At 43.0% G+C, this 16,058-nt stretch overlaps 1 protein-coding gene across 3 annotated transcripts in view; it reads right to left on the bottom strand.

Moving 5' to 3' along the window:
* MTUS2 (microtubule associated scaffold protein 2) overlaps positions 1–16,058 on the bottom strand; it is a 526,534-nt gene that overhangs the window by 337,655 nt on the left and 172,821 nt on the right. For all 3 annotated transcript variants that reach the window (XM_074330067.1, XM_074330069.1, XM_074330068.1), the window contains 2 exons: positions 11,654–14,109; positions 4,298–4,538 (listed from right to left, as the gene is read on the bottom strand). In XM_074330067.1, coding sequence (XP_074186168.1) covers positions 4,298–4,538; positions 11,654–13,870 — 2,458 coding nt within the window. In that variant the 5' untranslated portion in view covers positions 13,871–14,109. The remainder of the gene's footprint in view (positions 1–4,297; positions 4,539–11,653; positions 14,110–16,058) is intronic.

The raw sequence follows: 16,058 nt of genomic DNA, 5'->3' as shown, positions 1-16,058 counted from the left end.
TATAAGGGAAAAGTAATGCTGCCACCTTAGAAGTCTTGCTTTAGAAATATTGAGCATAGGCTGATATTTTGCTAAATTTCTGACATTATCATGACCAGTCAGACTTTTCAACAAATATTAACTGTGCCTGTGTTTCAAATGGTTCCAATCGAGTTTACTTGCTCTTCAAGATATACTTCATTAACTTCATTGACTACATTTTCAAATTTGGTAGGATTCACCTTCTCTTAAAAAAAAACAACTCATCAAAAAGACAGTATGCTGAATTCTAAAATGAAATTTACCTTAATAAGCAGAATTCATAACAAAACTGAATGTAAGTTAAGAAAAATTGTGCCAACTTCTCTTAATCTGATTGAACGTCTCTGGTTATTTATGTAATGGAGTGTTCTTATCTAGTTGTTTAAAAATTTCTATTCTGACACTAGCTACTCCTATCAAAAAATATTATAGTTCTTTCAGATTGCATTGGTTGACACAAAAACGTCACGCCTTCAGCAGCACTGGGTATATTTACTTCCCTGAGTATAAATTACATTCTGACATGTACACTGTATAGGTTAGCATTTTTTACATAATGTTTTGGGCCGTGAGAGACATTTTTCAGAAGCAATAACATAAAAAATATAGAGATCTACTAAAAAGGCATTACAGGAAGTTGCCTTTTTACTTCTCAGAAGTGAGGGAATCTAACAACAAATTGTTTTTATACAAGATCTTAGATTTCACTAATACCGATTTTATGTCCACGTAAAGGGGGGTAACAGTCCTGCTGTGCTTTGAGCACTTATACAGCTCCCGGATGTCATACCCAGGCCCGATGACAGTAAAACTCCACAGTTTTATGCATGTGGTGGAGTCAGAAAATACCGTATAGAAAAACACAGAAATAATGTAAGAGGTAAGGAAGTGCTTAGGTTCGTTTATCCTCTAGCAGACATGGTCACATCAAAATTTGTAACTCTTAAGGGTCTTAGGAAATAGCATTAATTTACGACATAGAAACTCTGGGAGCAGCTTATTTGTGGGGGAGCATACATTTATTGCAATCCAGTTCTTTTAGGTCACTTTAAAGCCATGATACACTTAATGGTACCCACAGAGCCAAGCCAGGACTGGAAACATCAGGCATACTTACTTCCCAAAGTCTAAGCCATGGGCTTACTTGCCTGTTAGAGACGTTAAGAGTTTTCCTACTAGAGAGCTCAAAAAAAATGCAGTATATGCGATTCACATGTCAAACCAGGTCTCAGAATTCAGAATAAGGGAAACTACGTGAAGTTGGAAATGTGCAAATGCTGAAGAACAGGGAGCAGCACTCAGGGCTGTTCCTAGCGCCAATCCCCACGTGCCAGTGTGACGGTGCTCAGAGCCTCGAGGGACCACATAAAATAAAGACATGAGAATAACCACAGTAAGAGCAACAGAAAATCCTCATCTTAAGTATGTGATACGAATTAAACGCAAAATGCTACCATAGACACACATTTTTAAAGTATTCTGAAAATAATAACAACAACAACAAAGACAATCACCACATAAATAGGCTGGAACTAAAAGAGTAAACACAAAAAAGAAAGAAAGGTTTTATTAGATGCAACAAACACCATCTGATGTTAACAGTCTTTGGTGAATATGTAAAAGAAATTCCACCCGTGAAGATTTAATTGTCTACGGAAACTGCCATAAACAATTAGAAAACAAAACAAAACATAGGAAACTAATGTTTTCAGAAACTGTACAAGCAACACAGGAATGGGATCGCCTAGAGCAGGAAAAGAAATGAGGTGAGTGATCTCACTGCCCAATCTCACCGCCTACAGGCACTTCCCATGCCACGGAGCAGCAAGGAGGAACTCTAAAAATGTATTTTAATAAGCAGAATTCATAACAAAACTGAATGTAAGTTGAGAAAAATATTAGCAGATTGGGTTTTTAAAAGCCCACTATAAATATTAAATTATAAATATATTAAAAGTAAAATAATGGGAAAAGATTTACCAGGTAAATATTAATTGAAAGAAAGTTAGAGTAGCTACACTAATATTGAACAAAACAGACTTCAGAACAAGGAATGTTATCAGGAATAAAGATGTCTATTTCATAAAGAGAAGGAGTGAATTCAATAAAAAGACATCAAAATCCTAAATGAGTTTATGCACATAAGACCTTTAAAATAGGAAGCAAAAATTGGAATAACTGAAAGAGAATTTTTATAACCCATGATTACATTTATTGACTTCATCATTCCTTTCTAAGTAATTGATAGAACAAATCAAAATACAGTAAAAATATAGAGAACTTGACAACGTCAACCAATTAGGCCTAATTAACATTTGTAGAACAATACACTAAACATACGCATATTTCGGTTATCAAATAAGCCTCAATGAGTTTATAAGGACTCAAAGGATATCAAACAAAGGATGATCCCTGACCACAACGGAATTACACCAAAAACCAATGCACGGGCATCTGAAAAATTCCCAAATTGGAGGGAATTAGAACACAAACTAAATAACCTATAGGACAAAGAAGTCATGAGACAAATTAGAAAACTGTTTTAACTGAATGATAACAAAAATAAATACCTCAAACCATCAAAGAATAATTTGATTTTTTATAGAAGTGCTTGTCAGAAAAAAATGAACCATTAAGAAGACGATCAATAATTACCTCAGTAAATGACAATTTGCAAAGTAATATAACAGCTAACAGATGCAAAAAGTTCCCTTCCACTAATAATAAAAGACATGCAATAATAATAATAATAATAATAATAATAATAATAATAATAGTGACAGTGCTGGCAAGAGTATGGCAAGAAAAAGCACTTTAAAGAAACACTAGTATGAAAATAATTGTTGTACAAGTATTCTAGAAAATTAGTCGGCCTTAAAAGAGTTTAGATATGCTTTTGTCCAATAATTCCACTTGAAATAATCTATCCTAAGATAACAATATGAAAGAAGACAAGTATACACAAGGATTCAAATTGTGACACTATGAAAATAGTGTCAAGTAAGCAGAACCCAGTGGCCGGTAACTGGACAATGGTCACATCGATTCTGCTTTCATTGCCCACAGCTGTCCATTCTCCCACCTCCTCAGAAATGCTGCCCCCAAAGCACCTGTGTCCCATGCAAACGCCTAACCCTTCCGGTTGCAGTTTCTCAAAATACTGTATTCCTTGCTTTGGTGACAGTTATCACAGTTTCTAATTATGTATTTATTTTTGTGCTTGTCTTTTATCCTCAATTTCATCCATTAGACTGTAAGCCACGTGAAGGCAGGACCTCTGTTTTGTTCATGGCTGCACTCCTCAACTTACAACTTCTGACACAAAATAAGCACCCAAAATTTGTTGAATAAATGAAGAAATGAATATTATGCTGCCATTAAATATTTCTGAAACATCGATGGCATAGGAATGCCTACAATATGAGATTAGGAGGGGAACAAAAAGTTCACATTCAAAGTTATGTCAGCTATTGAAAACTGCATAGAAAAAACATTGAAAGAAAAAAATCCATAATACTAACTCTTGCAGAGTGCTAAAATATAAGTATTATTACTTTATTTTTCCTATTTTTCTATATTCAAACATTTTACAATGGGTATGTATTATTTCTATAACAGAATAATATATCAAACCTAGAGGAAACCACACAAGCAAAATAATGGAGAGAGACAAACCAAAACGTACAGAGGGGACACAAACCAGCCACTGCAGAGCAAGACAACAGGGCAGGGAGAGGTGGCCAGGACATCCTGTGTTTAAGATTTGTGATCAGATGGAAAAAGGGCGACATGGTCAGTGCTGTCCTGTAGGAAGACGTCTCTGACAAATCACAGCCTGCAGGCCACACCCAGCCCACTGTCTGGTGTAAATTAAGTCGTGTGCGCGCACAGCCATACCCATCCATTCATGGGTTGTCTGTGGCTGCTTCCATGTTAGGTGGATACAACACAAAGCATTATGGCCCAGATAGCTTAAAATATTTACTCTCTGTCACTTACTGATAAAGGTTTTTGAAACATGCTCTACAGGCTGTATTAGAAAATGAAGAAACTGTAAGTAAGGAGGTGGTTACAAGGGCCATTATTTCAAAAGTGACAGAGGGTGACAGTTGCAGAGAGATGAGCCTTGACAAATGTCTGTATCTACAGTCAGATAGAAGAACAGAAAAAGGCTCCTCTTACAGGATGAGAGGCACTGATATCTTAGACAGTTACCACATTTTATATAATGACTATTTAAAGTGCAGCAAAAGGTAGTGATTATTGGGCTGGTTACCTGTGGGGTCGGAACTGTAGAGACTGGCCGCTGACGCTATGGGTCCTGGCGGGTGGATGGCGCTCGCTGAAGACCTCTGACTCGCGATCAGGATCCTGCTTTTTGCAGACGGTAAACGGGACATCGCACCCAGGCCCAGCTGGGGTCTCAGGAGCATGGCCGATCGGTAGAAGGTGGGAGGAACATCATAGTGCGCGTACGGAGGAGAGCAAAACTCTTCTTTCCCGGGGCGTTCTGCAACCTAGGATAAACGACCAGACGCTCAGTCAGAGAGCCTCACCTTACAGGAGCGCCGAACGTGGGCAGGAGACCAAGGCCGCCAGGGACCTTGCGGGCAGCCATGGGCTGCTCCATTCCTGGTACTCACCTTCGAGGCGCGCCCGTGTCTTCGTCCCTAAGTTGACAACACACCTGGATGACCTCTCAGGTCGCTTGCAGTTCTAACATTTTCCAGATCTACATTTCACTGGGAGGAAAAAAGAACTCACTCTGGAAGATTTTTAAATTTGATTGCTACGAAATCATTGGAATTTGTGCAAATAGCCAATCTATAAATAAATGTCAACGAAGCCAGAAAAGAATTGGGCAAATGTTGATCGGATCGTGAAGCTTCATTATGCCTAAGGAGACACAGCACAATTCTTACGTAGTCTTACAGTAAAGAGACGAACTTCATCAATTTATGTTGTCTTTTCTAGGCTACTCAGAAAATACGTACTGTTACTGAGGGAGAAAAGGCTATTTGGGAGAACAGGGAAGAGAAAGGGAAAATGTGTTTTCAGGTGTCTTACAATCTATTCATGTAATTAAAACTGAGAGACTGAGTTACCTCACCTGACTTCCCTTCTAAGGAGGTGCTGCTGGGAACGCCCACGTCAGTCTCACCAGAGGGAAGTTCTGGGCGAGTCTGGCTGAATTCACAGCACCAGCAGTGTCCTCACAGAGCTGAAGTCAACACATACTTAGTAACTAAAGGGGTCACGTTTCCATTCTTTCCTCAATTTCATAACATCATATTCCTGTTGCTTTTTCCTGTAGTTAACAGTTTGGACTGGAATACAACTGATGACTACCTTTTATATCAGGGAGGCCAAAAAAATGTCTACACGTGTTAAGAGATGTTATCTATGTATTACTTCTCAAAGTGACAGGCAGCAACGTGTAGTATGACGTTCACTCAAAAGATGGTGTTAATCAAATGAATGCCAGCGTCACCATGCGACAGGCAGGACAAAGAAAATCACGGAATCATGGTCCTCGTTTGAGGATCCCAAGACCATTTTGAAGTGGTATTTGAAATTCGAGAACATTGTGGAAGTACAACGACAATGGAGGCGTGAATGTGCAACAGAACCTCCAACACGCCTAACAACTGCACGCATTCGTGATAAGTTTGAGACGCAAGATGCTGTGTGTGACGTGCACAAGGGAAGATCCGGGAGGCCGCGCACAGCAACAAGTCCTGCTGCTTCTGCTGTGGTGTTGGAGCAGTTTACACGCTCGCCACAAAAATCTACCAAACAGTGTTCGCCGTAATCAGAAGTGTCTGGACGCTGCCGGCAACCACTTTGAGCACCTCTTGTAATTGCAGAAGTCAAATGTGGCTTGTATTCATCTTTTGTTATTGGTATATGTTGAGTATTACAATTTTAATACAGGTTTTCCCTTTTTAAAAATGTGTATACATTTTTTGGCACCCTCTGTGTATGCAATTCTGGACTCACCAAGTCTGTTCATACTATCAGTGTTTTTTCATATTAAAAATGAAAAACTAAGGCAACTAAATAATCTATTTCCTCTCAATTAAGAAAAATTGCGCCAGAGGCTATGCTTGGAAAGATACATCTGTTAATTAATTCTGCTCTAAATCACAATACATTTTATGTGTCAAACATATTCAGAAATCACAAGCATTTAACAACATTCTTTAATAGGGGCGACAAAGCTTTGATCCAAGCTCTTGAAGAGATAAACCCTTAATTTGATACTCTTTTAATGTTGAAATAGATAAAAAGTTCTCCTTAAATTGACATTATTGAAACAAAAGATTAGCCTTTAAAGTTTTATTATAATCACATTATAAAATATGCATGATTCCGACAGTAGGAACTAAAGCCAGGCGGCAGCAAATTATATTCCTGTGAAAGAACATTCTACATCTGCTGTCTGATAAAATTTTTACCATTCTCTACTTAATCTCTATCAATCTTTCGCTTTTATATTACACTCACATTTCCTCTATTTTTTTATTTTCATTTCTAAAGTTGGGGCCATTGCTCACAGCTTTTAGCTGGTGCTCACATGAAAAATTATTATCATTTCTAACCTACATCTGTCAGAGTTTTAGGATTGCAATACGCTGATCACAGTATTTACTCAGTTCTTTGAAAATGGGTAGTTTTCAGGGGTCAGCTGTCACTGAAAAATAATCTTCACAATTTCAGTAACTTCGATGCCTTTCATTTTGTTCGGTAATTTGTCTGGTATGATAAATTCTTTAAAAGTTGAAAAGTATGCCTCTGATGCCTAATCTGTGCATTTTTAATAAAACAAGGGCATCTGCAAACAGCTTCGCAATCTTTTCTTTCATCTTTATTGACAGAACACAGAAGGTGTCACTGCACAGCCATAAACACATAGAAATCAACCCCAAATGTTGTTTTTTTTTTTCCTCCTTCTCTAAGAGCATTTTTTGAGAAATAATTTTGAAAACAAACTAAAGGATGCTTGTGATTTCAAACAAACTTCTAACATCAATCGTGGCACACAAACAAATCAGTTCTTACTGAACTGACTCTTCGTATTTGCCCTTTCCTGTTTTCTGTGGGATCGTGAGCTGGGGAGACATGGGGTAAATGTGGAGTCTTCACTGAGAAGCCATTGGGAAGGTTGTAGGGAGAGGGCTTGTGATGGCTAACTTTGTCAACTTGGCTAGGCCACAGTACCCAGCTATTTGGTCAAGGATCATTCAAAATGTTTCTGTGGAGGTAGTTTTCAGATGAGATTAACATTTAAATCAATAGATCGTGAAGGAAGCAAATCACCCGTCACAATGTGGGTGGGCCTCATCTAATCAGTTGAAGGCCTTAAGGAGAAAAGGCTGAGCTCCCTGAAAGAAGAGGGGACTCTGCCAGTACACTGCCTTTGGACTTGAACTGCAGCATCAACTAACTCTTCCCTAGGTTTCCAGCCTGCAGATTTTGGGCTTGCCCGTCTCTGCAATGCATGAGCCAATCCCTTACAGTCTTGGTAGACAGACAGACAGACAGGTACATACCTACACACATGCACGCCTATATGTATGTTGGGCTTCTCTGGAGAACCCTGACAAACACGGTGTCCTCCAGCAATAAGGTGTGCCAAGGAGCAGGAAGGGAGACCAGCCCGAGTCACACATCTGTCTATCACAAGCACACGACCTAACCTCTGTCCTCTCACCCCTCTCCCTTCTTCCCACTGCCCTACGACAAACAGTAAAAGGGTTCCCACAAGGGTCAGTAGGAGGAAGTATCCCTGAGACCTCAGGATAGCTGAAAGCAGAAAATAGTTTAAACGATAAGCAGATTTTACCATCCTGGCATGACTGGATCTGAGGTTATCTTCAAAGCTGCTTCTGGAAGCTCTCGTGTCTGTGCTGTCCCTGCCAGCCAAGTGGAGACACCCTCTCTCACACGAGCACTCACTCGTGACCCCTCCGTCTCTACTCATGCTGTCTAATCAGCAGGGGTCTGGCCATAATGAAGGCAGAGTCTGAGGCTGGTTTGGGTTTTTATTGTTAAGACTTTCCCATTTTATTAAAAAGATATATGACTTCTACAATTGAAAAATACTTCTGTTGCAACTGGTCAGACATATGTTCTTTTCCTGGAGACTGGGTGAAGGCATCCTGTGGGAGCTGGGGCCCAGTGGCAGGGGAGGCGGTTCTCGGAACCCCCACCCCCACACCAAGCCTGCACATGGCAAGTTGCAGACATAGGAGCAAAGCCAGGGGCCAGCCTGTTCCTCACTTTTGAGTAAAGAAGGTTATCACAGAAATTAGTCCAGCACAACACCCGGGCATCTCTGCTCCATCCTGCAGCCTGAGAAAAAGGCCTGGGCCTCAGGTGCTCTGCTCATGGCCGAAAACGGTCCCCAGATAGAGTGGCTGGGCACAGCAGCACTGCTGTCCCCACACCAGCGGGGTCTCTGAACCCCTTAGAACTACTAAGCCACACAGACACCCATCCTCCATTTCCTTGACATTCAGGTGGCTTCTAGAGGACTAAGAATAGAAAATATTTGGGGAGAGGGGATGTGCATATAATACATAAATTATTCTATACTTTATGAAGGGAGTAGAAGCAATACAGAAAAGCAATACACAAAAGAAAACTTAGGAAGTATCACAGAGAAAGAACTGCAGACAATAAAAGGATTTTTGTCTGCATCTCCAAATATTCTCTCACGAATGTGTTTTTGTAGAAAAAACTGTAGGGGGTCTTTTTTTGGTGGGGTGGGGGCAAGAGGTATCAAAGTATTTTATTTGGAGAAATGGTACAAATGAAAGCACTTAAGTGGATGTTTTGGTACAACTTATAGAAAAGGGAAGAGTAACCCCAATATGTATGTACTGCCTTGGGGACCAGGCAAGTCACCAGGCGGCCACAGGAAGCCAGCCTAAGGCTTAGCACTCATCACTGTCTCCAGTGTGTGCCTGTCAAACAGATACTCTGCCATGCCAGGTTTGGGGGGCCTATCTTGCACGAGTTGGTTGCTTCCTCGGTGATACTTTGAGAAGAAAAGGTGCATTCACTTATTTACCAGCTCTGGTTCCCGAAGCCCTGGGGAGGGTCAGACGGCTGCCTGCAGGGGCTTCACGAGGGGCAGCCCTGCCTTAGCACAGAGCCCAGACCCTGAGCCTCGGAGGCCCAGGGAGATGCATTTTTGGAAATTTGAGAAAGAATCACATTAATCAAGCTCAGAGACTAACGCCTAAAACCAGACTGGAGATTTGTTCATTGTGAATGAGAGGCCACTGCCTACGGCCCCTTCAGCCCCTCTGTCTGGAACGTACTCTCAGTGCACCTAAAGCGGGACAACCTGCAGCCTGGCAGTGTGAGATGAGCCCCTGCCAACGACACTAGACCCCTGAACTCTCCCGCCAGCATCCTCTCTCTAGAGATGCGAGTAGGGAAGCCTCTCCAGCAAGCCCACAGTCAGAAGACAGGGCACCAGCCACGTGACTCAGTGCTAATGGGCTGCCCCCGGGCAGGCCAGAGGGTCAGCTCGCTGGGGACCTGGTCAGCGCTAGCCTTGGCCAAGCCCTGGGGCTGAGAGTGGATTCACCGCTCGCTCAGTGCCAGGCTGACACCGGCCGCTGTGATCAGTGCAGTCTGTAAAAATGTCGACACAGTCAATCAACTACGGTCCAACTTTGACCTCAGGCCTCCCATCTCTAGGGAGCTGTGGTTCGCTTTCAATGGGACCCAGCATATGCGAGTTCATAATCAGCTCTCATTCAACATTTTTTGAGCATGTATTTATGCCAGCATGGTTTTAAACCCTGGGTCACAGCGGGGAACAAAAAATAGAAAAAGGCCCTGCTCTCATGGACTTCACATTCTAGTTAATGCAGCAAACACAAAATGTATGTACATCACGGGGAGATAGTGCTAAAAAGAAAGAAACTAGAGAAAGGTCTTTCAAAGGGAAGGCAGCCTCTCCAACGAAGTGAGATTTGAAAAGAGACCTAAAGAAAGTGAAGGGTTTCGCTTATATGTGGAATCTAAACAACAAAATAAATGAACAAACAAAAGAGAAACAAACTCATAGATCCAGAGAACATTTTGATGGCTACCAAATGGGAGGGGGGTTGAAGGGATGGGTGACAAAGGGGAAGGGATTAAGAAGTACAAATTGGTAGTTACAAAATAGTCACGGCGATGTAAAGTACAGCATAGGGAATATAGTCAACAACATTGTAATAGCTATGTATGGTGCCAGGTGGGTACTAGACTTACCAGGGGGATCATTTTGTAGGGTATATAAATGTCTAACCACTATACTGAACACCCGAAACCAATATAGTATTAAATGTCAACTGTAATTGAAAAATAAATTTTAAAAAATAACGTAAAATTTAGAAATATAAATAAATGAATGAATGAGGCGTGTCACATGTGGGTGGGGCATACGGAAAGAAGGAAGGGAGGGAGGGAGGGAGGGAGGGAGGGAGGGAGGGAGGGAGGGAGGGAGGGAGGGAGGAAGGAAGGGAAGGCAATTTCTTCAAAGGCAAAAGAAAGCGAAGGAGAACGTCGTTCAGATATCTGGGAGAACATTCCAAGCAGAGGGAAGTGCAAAGGGCCTGCAGCAGCAGAGGGAGAGTGGAGGAAGGAAAAGTGGCCAGGAGGGCATGGAGCCACACTGAGTACACCCTAAAGGCTAAGCCACCTCCAGGCTCCAGCCTGTGTTCTGAGTGTCCTGGGCAGTCCCGAGGATGTCAGGGACAGGAGGGAGCTGAGCCAGCTTCCCTTTCAACTGGTCCCTCTGCCTGCCACGAGGAGATTGCTTGAGGAGACCAAGCCTCTCTCTGAGCTCTGAAAGGATGACTCACCACAGCACCCTGTACTGAAAGGGCAGCACCGTGAGGAAACGGGGAGGGCGTAGGGGAGCGCCTCTGCCCCCCCCCCCTTGTTCTGTGGCTTCAGGTGAGTTACTCAGACTTCCCCAAGTCTGTTTCCTCATCTATACAATGATAAAAACAGCAATCCCAACCTCCAGAGAATTACAGTAAGGACTGTTGAAAACTGACAAAGATCAAATATGTTACATGGGCCCAAGGCATAGTAGGCACTCAACTAAATTGTTAGTTGTAATTACTATTTTGACTTAAAATAACAAGTCCATGCCTAACATGTTATTTTCTACTCACTGTGTTCCTCACATGTGTGAATATGAGATTGTCCCACGAGGGAAATATCCTCCCCCAGAGGATGAAGTCTGACCAATTTGAACAACATATTTATTTTGGATTTCTTTTTCCATTGATCTGGCTTTTAGAAGACAATCTTCACGTATTTAAACACGGAAGCCAATTTAAACGCATACTTATCTAACTTCATGTGCATTTTATCAAGTGGAATTTGTATGAGTCGCCTTTGATGTTAGATTCATGTCATGGTCATCAAACTTTTCCAGTTAAAAATGGCCCTTTGTCTACAATCCTCTCTATTAAAAACATCTATTTCTGTACAAGGGTATCCACCAAAATCTGCAACTTCCTCAGACAGAATATACTGTTTTCACAATGCATTGAAAATACAGAACGAACTTTAGGGTGTTCACCTAACAGATCTTATCACAATGACATCCTCTTACCTCCTGCAAAAACTTGTCACTCATCTGGCTGAAATGGTGCCCTGGGGGCCGGATCCCAGACACCATCAGTCCAGGGCTGAAGACCTTTGGCTTCTGCAAGTCTGGCTTGAACTTTTCGTACAGGTTGACAGCCGGCTTCACGTCACTGCCTGCCACCTTCTCCTCTCTGGGAAGAGGCGTGTCACATGTGGGTGGGGCATACGGAAGCCCCACCGGGACTAGCGAGGTGTCCACCTGGCTGAGGGCCTGGGGACTCCTCCGGATGTAGGTGATGATTTTGGGCCTCACGTGCTTGGGCTTGGGCAAAACGCCGGGCTTGGGTTCTGGCCTTTCTTCTGCTCTGTCAGCCTGGTGGTTTCTCAGGCCCTCCTGTGAGGAAGGGATGTCTTCGCAATGTGTGGAGACAGGCTTGGGGATCCCACTGGGACAGGGGTTCTTGTCAGGCACTTTCGGGGACACGTTCAACAGCCACACGCTGTTGGTGGGAGGTGGGGCTGCCAAGGGTGACCCCGCATTAGCACTCAACATACTCAAGTCCTGAAAACTGGTACTGGGTGGTGCAGGCTGCTGGGTCGCACTCACAATTCTCTCTGGGATGAGAGGGGCTGGGACACCAAGAAGGGAATCTGTTCTTGCTGGAGGATTTTCAGGCTTAACCGCACTCTCTAGATGGTTCCTATTTTCAGCAGCAGATGTAGTGACCTCTTTGCTTTCCCCTGCTTCTGAGCTGCTGCTTTGAAGATCAAGGGGTTCAGGGACCCCAGTTTTGCTCTCTCCAACAGAAGGACCTGAAGTAAAAATGGTAGCATGATCCTTGTTCCCTTTCTCCTGACCAACATCTGAGGGCGTGCTGTCCCTCGGGTGGTCAGGAATAACAGCCATGTGACCATCCCCTGGTGACATGCTGCTGGGTGACGAGTCACCCAGTTTTGTAGCTGCGCTTGGTGAAATTTTGCCAGGGGCCTGGTTATCAGCAGCTCCCAGGGAAGCAGGGCCCTGTTTGGGGGTGGTCTGAAGAGGACCCTGCTCGCCGAGGTGGACGGCGCCCTTGTCCTGCTCACTCCCGCCTCTTCCCACGCCAAGCGGGTGGGGGTTGCCGCGGGGCGGACTGCTGAGTGCCTGCGTGGCGGCTTCTTGCTGTGCTTCCCGACCCGGCCCCTTTCTGTCTAGGGGTAACACACTGTGGTCCTTGGGACACCCCTGACACTCAGCCTGGGGTGACATTAACTCCTGCACGGCCCTTGGTTGGACAAATGTCAGCTCTGACTTGGGCTCTCCCTTTCCCTGACTTAATTGTGCTTCCGGCTCACTCGGGACTTCCTTCCAAGCTGACATTAAAGTCAGAGCACGCCCTGAAGGGACAGAACGTGGTGCGCTCTCGTCGGTAACTTCCCGCACATGTCCCCCCTCCATCTGGGTCTCTAAGCAGGCGGTCTCCTTGGTTTCTGAGGTAGATGGTTTAGGATGACGCACACTCTTTCCCCCCGAAGTACTGTCAGCTGGAGGAAAAGCTGTCCCTGGGGAGTGGGCCGTCACTGTCTTCTGTGGCTCCGCCCCAACCCCGGTCACGTGACCCGGGGCTCCTGGGGCGTCCAGCGGGGCAGGTGGCGGAAGCTGCCTAGTCAGGCTCCCAGCACGTTCCTTCGCGAACGTGTCCACTGCAGCAGCAGAGCCGCTGGCCGTTTCCAAAGCATGCCTTCTCAGTTCCTCATTGTCAAGGGTCTTTGCTAATTTATTCTTGGGAGCATGCCGAGGAATTTCAGCACCCCTTTTAGTCAAAGCGTCTGGACTGGCTTCACCCACAACATTCCTCCAACTGGCTAGACTTGACCCCTGGACACTCCGCGGGGTCTGCAGGAGAGCGGTGCCTCTCTGCGTCGTGTGCTCTTCGTTTAGTTCCCCCCCAACAGTCGAAGAAAATTTAAAATCTTTCAGGCTGGTGGGGCCAGCCTGCGATCCTTTCCCAAAGCCCTGAAGTTGGTGAAATTCCTTATGGAAATGGGTACTATTTCCTGGCTCACGTGAATTTGCGTTGCCAATTTCATCCGTCGGGTCACCTGGCTCAGACTCATCGCGAGGGGGATTGACCTCCACCATGATCTGATTGGCGTTTGCATCGCCCAGACTTAGGAGACTCTCATTATTATTTTGTGTTCCCTGTCTGTTGTCCTGCAACTGAGCGTAACATGATTTCTTGGGAGCCAATGGGACACTCATTTTCCACCCTTCAGTGAGGGCTGCTTGCCATGCAGTCCTACTTGAGGGAAAGGGGTTTCCTTCAAGCTGCTATTTGATTCATAGGAAATTCTGAAGGTGCTTGTTGCACCGGACAATGTCACATTGAGATACTGCTTTTAATTATTTTCAGAGTGGTTTTAAAACCAAGCATTGTCTTGATATACAGATGACTTATCTGTTAAGTGCCTGCTGAGTGACAGCCAATTAGTCCATGAGACCTAGAGACAAACAGAAATAAAATCATGTTACATTGACCAATAGACATTTTCAGGAGAAGAAGGCATGGTAAACACATTTATTCATCACTTTCATATTATTGTTTCGTTCACCCAATGCATATTATTTCTCAAAAATCTTTCAGATAAGGGCTCCAGCTGGCTAAATATGGGAAAATTGAAATATTAAAATAATTAATGTTAGAAATGGATGATAAACATATATTAGATCTTAAATTCCTATTTTGAAAATTCACACGTCCATACTAATACTGTTTTAAAAGGGTGGAGGAGAAGGAAGGCTCCTCTTCACAGAAGGCTACCAACTACTATACGAAAAATTATACAATTAGAAAAAATCACCATTTTGCAATCACCAGAGCAATAATTATCTTGGGCAAGGGACACCACTGCTTGCTAAAAACAGTGGGTGAAAGATTATTGGGGAACAGAATATTTACAGAATCTCAAGGTACCATCCTCCAGATTACTTTCTTTCTTACAAAAGAAAATTTTTGTCTTTATGGAAAACACTGGTGGACAGCTCCTTCACTGATTGATCAAATTTAACATCATTAGTAACAGAAACTGGTATCAGTACTCTTGAGGTTAGGTAGTTGTCAGTGCCTCATATCACCATGTGGTATCCTTGCTAAAAATGTTCAACCTGAATTTCATCCTGAAGAAATAATCAGGCAAATTTAAACTGATGGACGTTTTACAAAATACAGGGGTACATCAGTTTTCGAACGTAATCTGTTCCAGAAGACGGTTCGAGTTCTGAAACGTTCGAAAACCAAAGTGCGGTTTCCCCATTGACAGTAATGCAAAATGGATTGATCCATTCCAGACCTTTACAATCAACCCCTAAAACAGCAATTTAGCATGAATTTTACTATCTAATGATACCATAGATCCATAAAATTTATGGCGTTCGTAAACCGAAATGTTCATCAATGGAGACGTTCGAAAACCGAGGTACTACTGTAACTAGCCTACACTTGCCTCCAAAATGCCACTAGATAGCTAAACAAAATGTATGGTCCTTGACTGGTCCTTGGATTTCTTTTTAAAAAGTTAGCAAAGTACATCATTGAGACAATTCAAGATTTAAATATGGACAGTATGTTAGGTAAAAGTATTTAATCAGTGTTAAGTTTCTTGGGTGTACAATAGTATTGTGATTATATCAGAGATAATCTTTGATTTGGGAAGATACATGGTTTTAAATGTGATATGCTTTTTAACATGACGTGTTGTCTGTAACTTACTCTCAAGTGGTTCAGCGAATGGAAAAACATGTGTTTGTGCATGCACACGTGTGTGTTTGAGAGTGTGCAACTATAGCAAAATGTTAACAATTTGAAAATGTAGTTGATCCACTCTACTACACTTGCAACTTTTATATAGGCTTGAAATTTTTTGAAATAAAAAGTTGGAGGAAATTCTATTACAGCCTGCAAAGCCTGCATGATCCAGCCCCTACACACCTTCCTGGCCTCCTCGCCCTCTTACTCTCCAGGCTGAGGCCACACTGTCCTCGTCCATTACACTAACATGTTCTGCTTCCGGGCCTTTGCACATGCTCTTTCTTCGAAATGGAATGTGAACTCTTCCCCTAACCTCATTCAAGCAACTCCTTTGTATTCTTCAGCTTGCAGCATAAAACCACTTCCTCTAGGTAGCCCACTGATCCACTAGAAAAGATTAGGTCCTTCTGTGATGAACTTTCATAATATCCTGCATTTTCACCTTATTTTATTTTTAATTTTTTTTCTTTTTCAATTACAGTTGACATTATATTAGTTTCAGGTGTACAACACAGTGATTAGACATTTATATAATTTATGAAGTGACCACCCCCATAGATCTAGTACCCATCTGACAGCATACATAGTTTTTATAATGTCATTGACTATATTCCCTATAGTATGCTTTATATCCCCATGACT

This window comes from Rhinolophus sinicus, linkage group LG04, assembly GCF_036562045.2.
Source record: "Rhinolophus sinicus isolate RSC01 linkage group LG04, ASM3656204v1, whole genome shotgun sequence".
In the NCBI taxonomy this organism is placed as follows: Eukaryota; Metazoa; Chordata; class Mammalia; order Chiroptera; family Rhinolophidae; genus Rhinolophus; species Rhinolophus sinicus.
This window is presented reverse-complemented; position numbering and strand designations above follow the sequence as displayed.